The following is a 14772-nucleotide window of genomic DNA, read 5'->3' as shown; positions in this document are numbered from 1 at the left end:
AAAGCTTTAATAGAACACTATTGAAAAGAGCTGTACAGTCTCCCCCAAATTTTCTTGCATATTCTCTAATAAAGGTATTATCCCAGAGAACGTCTTGCATGACACTGGTGTTTAATAGTTATGAAATTTTAATCTTTGATATGACATTTTCATTTTTACTGAAGATATTGTATGATCGTTGTTGAGTGTTTTTGGTAATTAATCCCTGTCACGCAGTTAAAAGTATATGAAAATCTAATTTGGTCTTAGACATGTTCTCATCAACCAACTGAAACAAAAATTTGATACATAACTACACTAATAATCAGAAAATCCCATACTAAGGTCCTTATGTTTAAGTCATTTAATTTTTGAATTATTGTGTATCAAGTTATTATTGTTGTGTTGTGTGTTAAGTACTGACCAATAGACTGTCAACCCCATGTTGTATTTAGCTCAAAATTTGATAAATGTCTACAATATAGATGTTAAATATGTGTACCGAATTTTATCTATCTATTCTCCTTGTTTTGTACTTATTGTGTTAACTTACATTTGAACAGCTGCTCAAACTTCCTCTGCATGGAATTTGCTCAAAATTTGATAGAAATCTACAAATTTGGAGTAAAGACCATATGTTGAATTTCATCCATCCAGCTCAAAACGTTTTAGATGTATCTTTACACAAATAGATAGGCGGACAAAAACATTTTCCAGAAATGTATTTTTCGAGCTTAGAGAGATATAAAACTTGAAGATTCATAAAAATCTTGATTTCAAATTTCGTGGAGATTATAATATTTTCTTTATATTTCATATATAAGAAAGCATACAAAAAATACAAGTATCTTTGGAATTAAAGACAGTAAATTAATATTGACACCAAATGATTTACAAACAAGCTCTCCTATAATTTCCTGTAAATCTTTAGTTACTATATATTGTTTCAAATTTTTAAATTAATAAATTTCCAATTAGCATCAGATCACAAAAAACATGAAGATTATTTATTTTCCAGTTTAATTTCTGATATATTATTTATTCAAAGACTTTTAAGTTCACAGTTCATAAATATAAATATATATATATATATATATATATATATATATATATATTACATACTTTTAAATAATTTTTTTTCATATAAGCAGTTTTGGGGAACCAGTTGATTTACTAGATCTAATGATGACTAAAAATTACAATTAAATACAATATGTAAGTTGCTCTTCATAGCTTCTTCAGCAAAGCATTTTTAAACTTAAAATTTGACAGCCATGTAGAACATATGATTTTAGAACTCTGCAACTATTTTATACATTATTCTATATATTTCTTTATCTATATATTTTTGCATACAATTATATCCCATGAATGAGCAACAGAATTAAAACTGGACAAACTTTATAATTAAATTTTTACATAAATTGCTAAAAGTGCAACTGAGGAGTTTAATATTAAAATTTTAATCCATTTTTTATGAAATATTTAGTTTTTATGGAAAAATAAATTGTGAATTATTAAATAAAATATGCAATTTACCAAAGATAAAACAATATCTTCCCTGAAAGGATCAATTGGTGGGTTTGTGACTTGTGCAAAGCGCTGTTTAAAATACTCATACAACAGTGGTTGATATTGAGATAAACAAGCAAGAGGAGCATCATTTCCCATTGAACCCAAAGCTTCTTTCCTAGAAAGAAACAAAGAAATTTTAAAAGTATTCCTTCCACAAGTTATTCTTATTTCATCATAAAAGAATCATATAAGAAAACTTGAAAGTATTAAGTACTTAATGATAGTTATGCCACGATTATATAATTAGAAGTTGCCCAAAAGTTGTAAAGATAACTAAACAACTCATAATAAAATTTTGCTAAAAGAACCGTACACTCTAATAAAAAATTTTAATAAATAAAATGCACAGAAGTAAAAAGGAATTTATGATCTCTAACAAATGTACTTTTCAAAATATTTATCACAAAGTAAAATGAAGTAAGGAATTCATGCAAACCCTGTTTGAATCATTGGTAACAGCAACAAGGAAATGGATTCTATTGTATAACCAAACAGAGGTAAACGACGATCTCTCATCACATTACTCACAGCACAGCTTTCTTTATGTTTTCTGCCATTTGAGCATGACTTCAATTTTTCTAAGGTAATCTAAAAGAAATTAATATATAATATATTCTGAATTTCCAATAAAGATTGTCTGATTATATATTGATAGATAGCCATTCCACTAAAACGATAGAAAGAGGCCAAAGTAACCAAAGTTCATGTTATAACTACAATAACTTTGCACAATATATCAATATTAACATTTTTCTCTATGTAAGGATGTATATATTTAAAACATAGTTTTGCATGAATGTTTAAAAAGCACAAACTTCAAAAAAGAAAAAAAATTCATTTGGAATTAACTTTAATTTATTTTTCCTCGGGAGGTCAGTTTATACATGTGGAGAATCAATAAAACATGCCTGTTTACATAGAAACACAAGAGAACAGTGCGAGAAATTTATCCCTTAGTGCTTCTTCTTCTAAGATATATTTAACGAAAATTTCTTTGACGTGTTGATTCAAGAAAGATAACCAAAAGCATCTTTGAAAGTTATGATGTGGGTTTTAGTGATTTTTATCCCTTCTCTCATAGCATAAGAATTAAAGACAGCAATTTTTTTAAGCAGGTATTAGAAATAATTAAATAAAAAAGTGGAATTTCAATAAGGAAATAAAAGGTATTTTAGAATAAAGTAATATAGGTTAATTTAAGATAAAAAATAGGAAATTAATTATGATTTAAATTAGACTAAGGGTTTTATTATTTATGCACATAGTAGAATTTCATTTTAAATCATCATTTTGTTGTTTGAATTACATTTCCACAAAGGGTAATGGAATCAAATGAAATTAAAATTTCTTTACCTATGTTGCATTATTAAAAATTTATTAGTACCTATGTTCCATTATTAAAAATTTGTTAGGTCCTTCTGTAATGCAAGTTCTTTTACTTACAACATATTTGTAAATTCTAGAATAGTGATTGAAGACAATGAAGACTTGCAATTTGTCCCAAGATTATTTATTGATATTTTCAATTATAAATAATTGTGCTAATTTACTTCTCCAAGTTTTTGGAAAGGGATTAACATCAGAGTGGCATCTTAATCCTTCTAAAGGTTATGTAATGAGAGAGAATAATTTTACATTTAACAATAACCTTTTTAAAAAAATTATGTTTAACAATAAATTTTGAAACTTTCAAAATTATATGTTGACATCATCCTAACACCATTTTACATTATCCTTAAAATTCAACAAAAATTAGCTTTTCAGTGACATAAATTCATCTCTCTACAACTCTTTCCAGAATTTTAAGCAGCATTTTCAAAATTAATTTAAACACAATTTATAGCAGCTCCTTTTTTCTCTATTGAAATATTTTTATATACATATGTGCTAAATGGTGTGACAAGAATGCTTTTCCTCACAAACTTTAATATTAACTACTATTCTACTGAATGTTATAAAACAATTTTAGAAGTTGAATATAAGAATTTGAAAACTGCATGGCATAAAATTATATAAATTCCACTTTTGCTTACAAGTACAAGATTTTAAGATTAGCCACAGGTATGGTGGCTAGTCTTAAAATGTTTATGAGCTAAAAACAAATTACATTTCCTAAAAAAAATATTAAGTATCAAAACTATTCAGATTTTTTAAAAATTAGTTGTTAGTTAAAATGTATGAGTTTTATATTAAAATTAAAATTAACAAATTTCTTATTTCTTCTTATTTCTTAAAATTAACACATTACCAATTCATTTGGATTAATGCATTATTTCTAAAAATGCCAACATTGATGTAGAAACATAGCATAACTAGAAATTTTAGATTTTGATTTTTAGATGCACAGCAACAAATAAGATTCAATATGGCAGGGATGGAAAGTATAAATATACTTCCAAGATAACTCACCAAAGTTAGCAATCTAGAACATTTTATTTGTAACCTTATAAAACTAAGACCTAAAGCATGCAAGGAGGCTACCACCATTAGATTGACAAAACAGCCATGAAATTGACAACAGAACAATACCATGTTCTAGGTGAATTTTTTATATCAATTTTTTCAATAGAAAAGAATAGCAGCATTTCGAAATGGTCAGACAAAAAAAAAATTATCTTATCGCTTTTTACTTCTGAAGTTAGTGAAGAGTCCTTCAAAACTTTTCACATTTAGAAAATTCAGTAAAAATTTTTTTAACCTATATGCACAAATAAATAAAATTTTCTAACTTTAATTTTATAAAGGATTACAGAAAAGCATGTTGATATATTTTATGAAAAAATGAAAGTGATTTAACAACATTTTCTAGTTTCCATAATAATGCAAGGAAATTTACAAGGTTTAAAAAATGGCAACTCTGCAATTAGAAGCAAAATGAAAATAAAAAATGGCAGTTAATCCATCTTTAATAAGTATTTTTTTAAGATAGCACATGACAATATATTGCACTGTCTCAAAATGTAACACATATCATCAAGTAAAGAACCTTATTCAGTGAAGTGATTTAAAGTTTTCAAGTGTAAATTAAAGCAAAAAAAGTATTTTTTAATCCTAACTATATTTAAAACATTTTAACATCACGACTTTAACATATTTAATATGATTCAGCAATTCAATGAAGGAATGACATTGTTTCGAATTTCATTACAATAAAAAAAAAAAATTATTAATTTTCAAAAAAAAAAGATCAAGTAATCAATCATAAATTTCACAAATAATAATTCACATTATTTCAATAATAATATCAGAGAATATTATTAAAAAAAGTTTTTATTGATAATATATGATGAAATTTATTACTGTTTCACGTAGAATAAGAATTTATATTTTTTTAAAAATTAAATGTTATTTTGCTTATCTTTATATATTTCTAATACATTCTTACTTTATATAAAATTAAATCTAATTTGATTCGGAGCAACATACTACTACACTGATATTGAATAGTTATAAAAATACAAAATAATCAAAATATTCAGAGTAAATTGGGACCAACCAATTCTTCCAACCATTTTTCTAATGGCCTTTGAAGTGCTATTTGCACTTTCACTTCATCATCTCGTTTGAAAGTATGAGTTTCAGTGTCAATAAGTATCATTCGTCCTGGTCTCAAACGACCCTAAAATTTAGTATATTTGAAAACTTTTAGAAATTGAAAACTCAAATACTAATCAAAATTAGATAATGTTTACCTTAAATAACGTTTAATACTTAATTCAAAAAAATCAAAACTAGGACACAACCTACCTTTAATTTGATATTTTCTTTTGCAAAATCTAATACACCAACTTCACTAGCCATTATGACTTGATTATCTTCGGTCAAGTAGTAACGGGATGGGCGAAGACCATTTCGATCAAGTATAGCCCCAATATAACGCCCATCAGTGAAGGTAACCAAAGCTTTGAATTAAAAATATCATTAGATAATTTCTGATAGAATACTAAACTATACAAAATCAAACAACTTAAAAATTACATAAAGACAAAAAAGAGCATATACATATTTTATATATAAAAAAAGTTATAGCAAGCTTACGGACATTTATCGTTTAAAATAGTATAGGGAAAAAATTGCTTTTTTCAGAAAATTTTTAAGATTATTTAAAATATTGAATGAAAATAAGGTATTCTCTAGCAGCAGTCAAAACAAACCGAGTAAAAAAAATATACATCCCAAACAGTCTTATTAATTTACATTTTTAACATTACCCCGTCAGTATATTCTACAGGGGACTAATTAAAATACACCAATATTTATATAAAACCACATTTTAAGTCAATAGCAGACTTAAAAACAAAGACAAAAGAGAGCAAAATGTTAAGGGGTTTTATTATTATTATTATTTACTCTTAAAATATTTCAGACTTACCAGGACCATCCCAAGGTTCCATTACACAAGAACTCCATTGGTAAAAGTGCTTTTTGTCAGTCAGCATTAGTTTATCTTTTTGCCATGCTTCAGGTACCATTGTAATAACAGCCTAGAAAAAAAATATTCTCAATAAGTATAAAGAAAAGGGACCATTAACATTTGTAATAATTATCTAGCTGAATACTGAAACAGATTCTGGTATCCAGTTGCTGATCAGTCTTTAATTTTAAATTACAGAAAAAAAAATTTATATATAAAATGTCTCTCTCCATCACATAAATACAAAAACAATGTAGTAATAAAAAACTGAACTCATTCAGCTCACATTCAATTGAAATTTGCAAAACATAAATTAAAGAAAAAGCCCTAAATGTTTACTGCTTTCTTTACTTATTTTATGCAATTTCTTCGCATAAGCAATGGTTTGGAAGTAGATAAATCTTAAATTCAACGATCATTATTATCCAACTTAAAAATAGCCAATATGATGCATATTTTAATTAACTGCTTTCAGAAATCAACTTGTTCTTCAAGGAAACTTATTTTGCTACTTCATTTAGATTAATTGAAATTACTTTATTTTATTCATCTTTTTTTAATAAACATCTGATATAATTATTAGTGAAACATTTTACAAGGAATGGTTCAACATCACATCAATCCAATAACTGACTATTGGAACTTTGTTCAGCCAAAATATAAAATCTACTTAGTATGTATTTTTTTTTTTTAATCTGTTTTAAAGTATTTTATCAATTTTTTTCATGCAATTTTAACAGAGAAAAAAAATGCAAAAGTATAATCATTGATAAAATATTGAAAATGTTTCAATTTTATAACAATGGTGCATTAAACTTTTTAATATAATGAAAGTAGATTAAAATTGCAGATTTTTAACATAAAAAATCTAATTTTTTAAAGCATTAAAAAATTAGATCCCAGATAAAAACTAATAAATGGAATGAAAATAAAATTAATCAACACTAATGAATAGAATGAAACCAAATTTCATATGCAAATTGTGTAAGGCAAGAAGAGATGATTTCTGCTAAGAAAAAAAAATACAAATGCAATATTTTATGCACAAAAGTAAGATAAACACATCAAGAATTATTTCCTGCAAGTTTCTTACTGCATATTATTTATTTCTGTGTATGCATTTATTTTATTACAAACATTAGTAAATTTTTGGATAATCCATTTCCATATATTCATTATAATTAATGATTTTAGTGTTTTTATTCAGACAATGCCAAAATCTCTCCTATAAGTGATTTATCTTGATCTTTTATTATTATTATTATTATTACTGTAGAATTTTTTACTTTGGGTCTTATTTTCCCATGCCTTTTTCAGCAAATATATGAAATTTAGCTTCATTCAATAGTTTTGAATGCAGATGAGTTCAAACAGTGAAGGTTATTTTATGAAAATTCTACACAATAATGATATCCAAAACATTCATATTTCAAATTTTAAATGTATGCAAATCAAATTTAGTATTTCTATTTGCCTTGTAAAGCACAGACATATACTGCTGAGATAATTTATGAATTAACAGTTGAATATTTAAAGTAACTTTATACAACTAATACAAATGAAATTCTAAATAATTAATGAAATTATAATATTTAATTTAATATTTGTTCAGAATATATGTTTTAAAATTAATAAATCTGCTTTCCACACACAAAAAAAGAAAAAAAATTCACATATCTTTTTATATATTTTGGAAAGCCAAGAAACTAAATTGCAGATAACAAGTAATGACATACCAGATGATAGGAAAATGATAGAAAGAGTAAATAACATATGAAGGAAGTAAAAGCACTCATGTTCAAATATCACAAAATAAAATAACTGATATAATTCAAAATTAACGTAACTTGCTTTATACTTCCCAATTTCTACAAATAAAAATATATTAACACAAAAAATACTTTCAATATATAAAAAAAAACCTTTGACAGAAAAATAAGACTGAAGGATAAATTGAAAAATGCTTTGAAATTTGAAATGAATGAAAAATTGTTAAGAAAAGTAAAAGAAAAACAATAAACTCTAATACCTACTTCAGGCAAAGAGCGCTGACCTGCCATGACAAGGAATTCCAGAACATTATCTAAACTTCCAGAGTCAGACATATTCTGCTCTACCACTGGATAAAGTTTCTTCAAATCCTCTCCGTAAATAGAGCTTTTCATAACACCTTCTCGAGCTCTCATAAGATTCACATTTCCTTGCAATGTGTTGATTTCACCATTATGAGCTAAATACCTTGGAATTAAAAAAAAAAATTAGAAACAAGCTTTATTTTAACAAAAAATATTAAATCCAAAGAAAGTAAAAACTGATAATAAACAAAAATCATTAAAAAGTTTAGGTAAATTGTTTACCTAATTTTAAAAGGCATCTGAAGCACACATGGTAAAAACTTACAATAATTTAATTTCGCACCGAGATTAACATTAAGAAATACAGTTTTTAAGATTAAAAGTTTTTTATGCTTGAAATTACTGCATCCAAAGTTTTATATAGCCATAAATATTTATAAGAAAGTTATGAAACTTTAAACATGTTTTAATGAAGGGATGAGAAACTCATTTAGTCATAATATTAATAAATTCAACAGCAGCTATACCAGAGGAGATTTTATGGTAAAATTATGGAATGCATTAAAATTTTAAAAAACATCCAACATACCTGCACATATACAGTAAAAAGTTACTCTGTGTAAGAAGCTTTGCAGAAATTTTTAAAAGTTATTTAGCAAAATCTAATCATTTCATATAGGATTACTAAAAAGTACCAAGAAATTTTTGGAAATAAAATTGATTACTGTTTTTTGAAGAAGAGGGCTAGTTTCCTGTAGAATCAATTAAATTGTTGGAGAAGAACAGAATAAGAAACTAAACTTCAAGATCGACACCAACTTTTAGTGTACTCCAAATCATATGAGATACGATTTTGCAGTCATAAAGGACTAGGTTGAAACAAGTGTGGTTTCATGTTTTTCTTAAATCCTAAATGGTTTAATTCCCCATATATATAGATATCAAATTTTTAGATAATGAAGTTTATAAAAACAATTACTATTACAAGTATAAGAAAATGCTATAGATATTTGACTTCAAAATTGAACAAAATTGACAGAGGAAAGCCTTTTTAAAAAATGTATTTAAAAAAATATATACCTTAAAGGATGAGCTCTTTCCCATGTGGGAAAAGTATTCGTAGAAAAACGAGCATGCACTATTGCAAGGTAGCTTTTATATTCTGGATTCTGTAAATCTTTAAAATATGCCCATAATTGTGTTGATGTTAGCTGACCCTAATAAAGAAAATACAGAGATAAGAAAAAAAAATTTCAAAAATAAAATAAAATAAAAAAAAATCTGAATTAAAAAATGTATAATTTAACTCACTTTGTAAACAATAATTTCAGTAGATAGACTGCAAATGTAAAATCGCCTAAATACGTTTTGCAAATGATGGGTGGCATATTTACGAAGCAAGTACAGCTAGAAACACAAAATAGCATTCAGAAATAATTTTATTCATTGAAAGAAGGGAAAATTTTTCTAAATATTTCACAAAATACATTTCAATTCATAGTTCACTATATTAAATAAATTTTTTAATGAATGCTGCATTAATTAAACGGCATTGCTTATAAGCATAGCATTTGTTGTCCAATTTCATTATAAAATAAAGCTAAATATCAAATATAAATTTTGAAATAATATTTTTTAAATAAACATGACAATTTTTTAAAAAGTAGTTTTGTAAGATAAATTAACAGAATAATCTTAAAATTTTGCACAGTATAAAATACTTTTTTTAGTTGAGAAAAGTCTGCATAAATTTTAAAAAAATAATGAATGTCAGCACACACACACTCAAATAGAAAAAAAAAAAAAAAAAAGATAGCAATTTTAAAAATATTTTCATGTAATTAGCAAATAACAGAAGAAAAAATTATGATTTATATTTTTGTAGGAAATAGATCATCTATCTAAAATTGAAACACATTGCTTTAGAAACAAGGTAAAAATAAATCAAGAGTTATAAAAATGAGTTGCATGAAAAAAATGTCAAAGAGTAGCTATCTTTAAAAAAGACGCAGTTAGATTATGTATTTATAATGAAAAAGTAACAATTTTACAAACAAATGTTTGAAACATTATAATTACAATCAATAACAATTTACAGAAAGATAAAAGCACTTGCATCATATGCATTATTAAATTACAATTTTTAAGTATTATAGATGGATGATGAATTTAGTAAGTATTATTAATTTGTCTGAATTAAATACTAACTTTTAAAATGATTTACTTATAAGGCATGAATAAAATACAATTACAAAATTACTTATGAAAATCCCCAAGTTTTTGCCTTAAAGCAAAAAAAGAATTTATGTCAGAAATAAATCATTAAAAATTACAGAAGAAAAAATATATTTTTCTTTTATATTTCTAAATCACAAAAGAAAATTATTTTTTATTTAAATAAAGAAAACTTTTATTTAACCAGCATTGGAATAAAAGAAATTTCTCTGCTTTCCAGACTAAAAAAAAAAATGCTCACAAATTTAATAATTTGTTAAATTAGCTATTAAATTAATAAGAAAAACAGGCTATCTTATATTTATATGCTTTTAAACTTGAAGTTCAAACGGCATAATAATTAATTTAGAGATGCATACCTTTTGTTTGAAATGTTCAGGACTTAAATCTTTGGCCTTTATAAAGACTTGCTGCATAAGTGGTTCAGTAGCTTTGGACATCGATCCTAAAGAGCTATTATCGACTTCAATGTTTCTCCAGCATAAAATCTACGAAAATATTTCATTCATTTCATTAAAATAAAGTCATATATAATCTTCTATTTTTGGATAAGGAAAAATATTTATGATCAATAGAAGTTGAATTTTTTTTTACCTGCAAACAAAATTTTTCTGCAAGTTTCTGGAATTCCAATTTAACTTCTTCTTCCTCTGATATATGCAAAAACAGTATTCCTGTTGCATACTTTCCTTTAGGTGGTAGTTGTATGCTTAATTTGTCCCTAAAAATACATGCGCAAATTTAAAAATAATTCTAAACATAAAAATTGTTCTAAATAGAGAGAATGAATTATGTTAATCAAATACAAGAAATTAAAAAAATAGTAAAACTTATATAGCATATTAAGCAACAAAAAAAAGTTATATTAATTCTAAAATAGTCAAAATTTAAATTGTATAAAATCAGGTTTAGTAGTGAATTAATATAACATTTAATAACAATTTAAAGGGAAAAGCTCTGAAATAAAAAGTATAAAAAGTTATTATAAGTGCCAATTCAAGATTCTGGTGAATCTTTACATTACAGGTATTCCAGTGTTCAAAAAACACATTTTGAAATTATATCTGTCTGTCTGCAAACACAACTTAAGAATTCTTTGAGCTATACAGATGGAATTTATTATGTGATCTTAATACCAAATTTGTAAAATTCAACCAAATTTTGAATTAAATTCTTTTAGAGGAAATCTATCATGAGCCTAATATCTATAAAATTTGACTAGCTACATGAATAACATTTGATACAAATATTTAGCATATAAAATATAGATTTGCATCAAATTTGGATTAACATTTATCTGTCTGTCAGTACTTTTGTTTGTAAGGAAAAACAATAATTCAAAAGGAAGGAAGGAAATTTGTAAGGAAAAACAATAAATAACTTAAGTAAATAAAATTTGGTTCACAGTTTTAGCAACTAAAGTATAGGTCCTAATCAAATTTTGAATTAAATCCACCAAAAGGTTGATAGTCTGCTGGTCTGTACTTTCACATGCATTCAAACACAAAAGTGCAATGAGTGAAATTTGGCAAGTGATCATTTGATCGTAATTTTAGTTATGGATCAAATTTCAGTTTCAATAGGAAAAAAAGCTATTCAAAATAATATTTATTTTTCAGGTATCTGTGTACATAACAGTCATTAATTGTCAAAAAAAGCTCTAACAATCACTCATTAATCGTGACTATCCACATCTTCGTGACTGACCATCTTCACAACCTTGACCAAGGTTCACAATTTTATTGACAGTAAAGGATGAGAAATTCCTCAGGGACCATTCGTACTTATTTATTTCATCAATGAAAAATGACTTGAAGAATAGAGTTCAAACAATATAATATAATCTATTGCAACCTTATAACTATCTATTTCCTCTATAAAATAATTTTCAATGGAAATGTAATATAATTTTCTCTTAGCACATAATAAATTATGCAAAAAAATAATAATAATAATAATAATAAGTAAAACATGTTACAACATTAAAAACATGAAAGCAAACTTTTCTCCTAAACTTAAGAAATGTAATTTTTATGAACATTTATAATCCCTAAAATGAGAATACCAATGCTGACCTTTTATACTAAATATTACAAAGCCATTGTAAGTAAATTTTATTCTGTGCTTAACTGAAAAATATTTAAGTATTACAAACTTTCTGTGTGGAAAAGCTTTTCATAAAAAATCATTTCATTTTATCCAACTATTATTAGCTACAAATACAAGAAAATAAAATCCCATTTTATTCAGCTTTGATAATAAAGTAAAAACATGCATGATTAGTGCAATGCAGAATTGCTATGGAGTGAAACCTGATATTTTTTTTCTTTTTAGCTAGATCTTTTGCATTTTAAATTCAAATTTTAATTCACTAACTCTCTTTATTGACTTTAATTTACACTACTGTGGCTTTGTACTAAACTCCACAATCAATGGCATGAATTCCATAAATGTTATGAATTAACAGAACCTAATTCCAATCAAAACTGTTTTTAAAAACACAATCAGAGGAATCAGCAATATTATTCATTAGGTTGGTTATTCTATATGCTTATCAAGAGACTTTCCAATTTAATCATTTGCTATGAAATCTTCAGAAATTTACTTCTCATTTGTATATTTTTCACTTATCTCACTTTCCTCGGTTATTCCTTAATTAATTCCTTAATTAGGTTAAATTTGTCAACAACATGCATTACTGTATGCTATAATTTTTCAAATGTATTGTCCTTAATTGTGCAGTCTTAACAAATAACGATCCACCAGGAAAATCTTCACAAACAACTATGAATTACATAAAATATTTCTACATATTATGTAATTTAAATAAGTTTTTCTCAGAATCTTCTTCATATGAAGAAATGCAAGTACAACCACTATACCATTCAAATGCATATAAAATACTCATAATTATAATATAAAAAGATAAAATATTTAATGCATTTAAATATGCTTTGCAAATATTTATTCTTATTCAAACATATATTTATCTTTAATTTCAATTTACCTTTTTTTTATGAGCATAATGATTGAATAATTATTGACTCATTAATCAGATAGAGTGTCAAAGAATAAAAGACAAATATATCACCAATAAAGCAGTTTTAGGTTTACTTGGTATTCTCCATCATATTCAAAATGAAAAGTATAAAAGTTCCTCCAGTTAAAAGAACATTGATTTTTCAAAAAGCTAAATGTTAATTCTTCTTTTCTGGTTTGAAATATTGTTACAAATGACTAATACATTTTCACTTACTTAAGTTGAAGTAACCTGTTAATCTACGTAAGTCAGTCTGATAGGTTTTGTTTCCATTTTAAAGGAAATTAGTTAAGCAGGGTACATATAAATATTAATAGTAATATATAACGAAGAGCAAGTACATTTTTTTCCCTGTAAACTTATTAAGAAAATATTAGATTAAGCACAAAAATATATCAATTACTGTAATTCCTTCAGATAAAATTCATGTGGAATCGATGACATTATACCAGCTCCATCTCCAATTTTATTTTCAAAAGCACATGCTCCTCGATGCTCCAAGCGTTTAGAAATGGTTTCAGCATCTCTGATTAGCTGGGGGGGGGGGGAGAAAATAAAAATTATCAAATGCAAACTGAAATAAAAGGATCAATTTATATATGAAAATTTTCTTTTTTTTAAATATCTAATAATAAAACATATATTCGATTACCAAGATCAGAAAAATTAAATGTATTGTTCTTCAAAGAATTTTTTTTATATATACATTTTTAAAATGTTTGCTAATTGCACAAAATAAAAGGGATGAAAATATACCACAAAATGAACATAAAATAAGCCTTTTTTCACAAGATGCTCATAAATTTTCTAAGCAATTAAAAGTACATTTCTATTGAAGAAGCAGAAAATAAAATCATAACTAAAGGAAAAAGAAAGAAGAAACAATATCCAATTGAATTTGTTACAAGACATTCAATCAAAAAATAAGCTTACTATCATTATAAAGAGGAAGAATACATAATTTTATGAAATTCTTTATTAGAATACATTAAAATAACCATTTTGCTATTCTCAATTGTATTCATCGTCGAAATTGAGATATCTTATTTTGTTGAAACAAATTTCATATTTCCCAATGAAAATTCATCAAGACATAAAGTAAATTCCATGCAAATGTGTAATCATCCTTGAATGCACAAATGAGACATTATAAATAGGATAAATGACAGTTACGACAATTTATTTAATAATTTCTTATCGTCAGAGATTTTCAGTTTCTGATATCTAATGGTACATGGAAACTGTTATAATATTTAAAATTACAAGCTCCTTTAAAATAACATTTTATACTATATAATTTAAAATAACATTTTATACTATATACTTTAAAATAACATTTGATACTTAAATACACTTTGAATAAAGAGATTTAAAAATTATATAATAATGAGATAATGAAATATTATAAGATACAGAAATAATAACTAGACAAATAAATACACAATTTATTCATA

At 25.2% G+C, this 14772-nt stretch overlaps 1 protein-coding gene across 2 annotated transcripts in view; it reads right to left on the bottom strand.

Annotated features, from left to right (window-relative positions):
* LOC129975231 (uncharacterized) overlaps positions 1-14772 on the bottom strand; it is a 64083-nt gene that overhangs the window by 47944 nt on the left and 1367 nt on the right. For both annotated transcript variants that reach the window (XM_056088262.1, XM_056088261.1), the window contains exons 3-13: positions 13722-13852; positions 10873-10999; positions 10638-10766; positions 9355-9450; positions 9124-9260; positions 8002-8206; positions 5927-6038; positions 5302-5456; positions 5051-5173; positions 1991-2142; positions 1519-1669 (exon numbers count right to left, since the gene is read on the bottom strand). In XM_056088262.1, coding sequence (XP_055944237.1) covers positions 1519-1669; positions 1991-2142; positions 5051-5173; positions 5302-5456; positions 5927-6038; positions 8002-8206; positions 9124-9260; positions 9355-9450; positions 10638-10766; positions 10873-10999; positions 13722-13852 — 1518 coding nt within the window. The remainder of the gene's footprint in view (positions 1-1518; positions 1670-1990; positions 2143-5050; positions 5174-5301; positions 5457-5926; positions 6039-8001; positions 8207-9123; positions 9261-9354; positions 9451-10637; positions 10767-10872; positions 11000-13721; positions 13853-14772) is intronic.

The sequence above is a fragment of the Argiope bruennichi genome, chromosome 7 (genome assembly GCF_947563725.1).
Source record: "Argiope bruennichi chromosome 7, qqArgBrue1.1, whole genome shotgun sequence".
Taxonomy (NCBI): Eukaryota; Metazoa; Arthropoda; class Arachnida; order Araneae; family Araneidae; genus Argiope; species Argiope bruennichi.
Note: the sequence above shows the minus strand (reverse complement) of the source record. Positions and strands in the feature narration are given on the sequence as shown.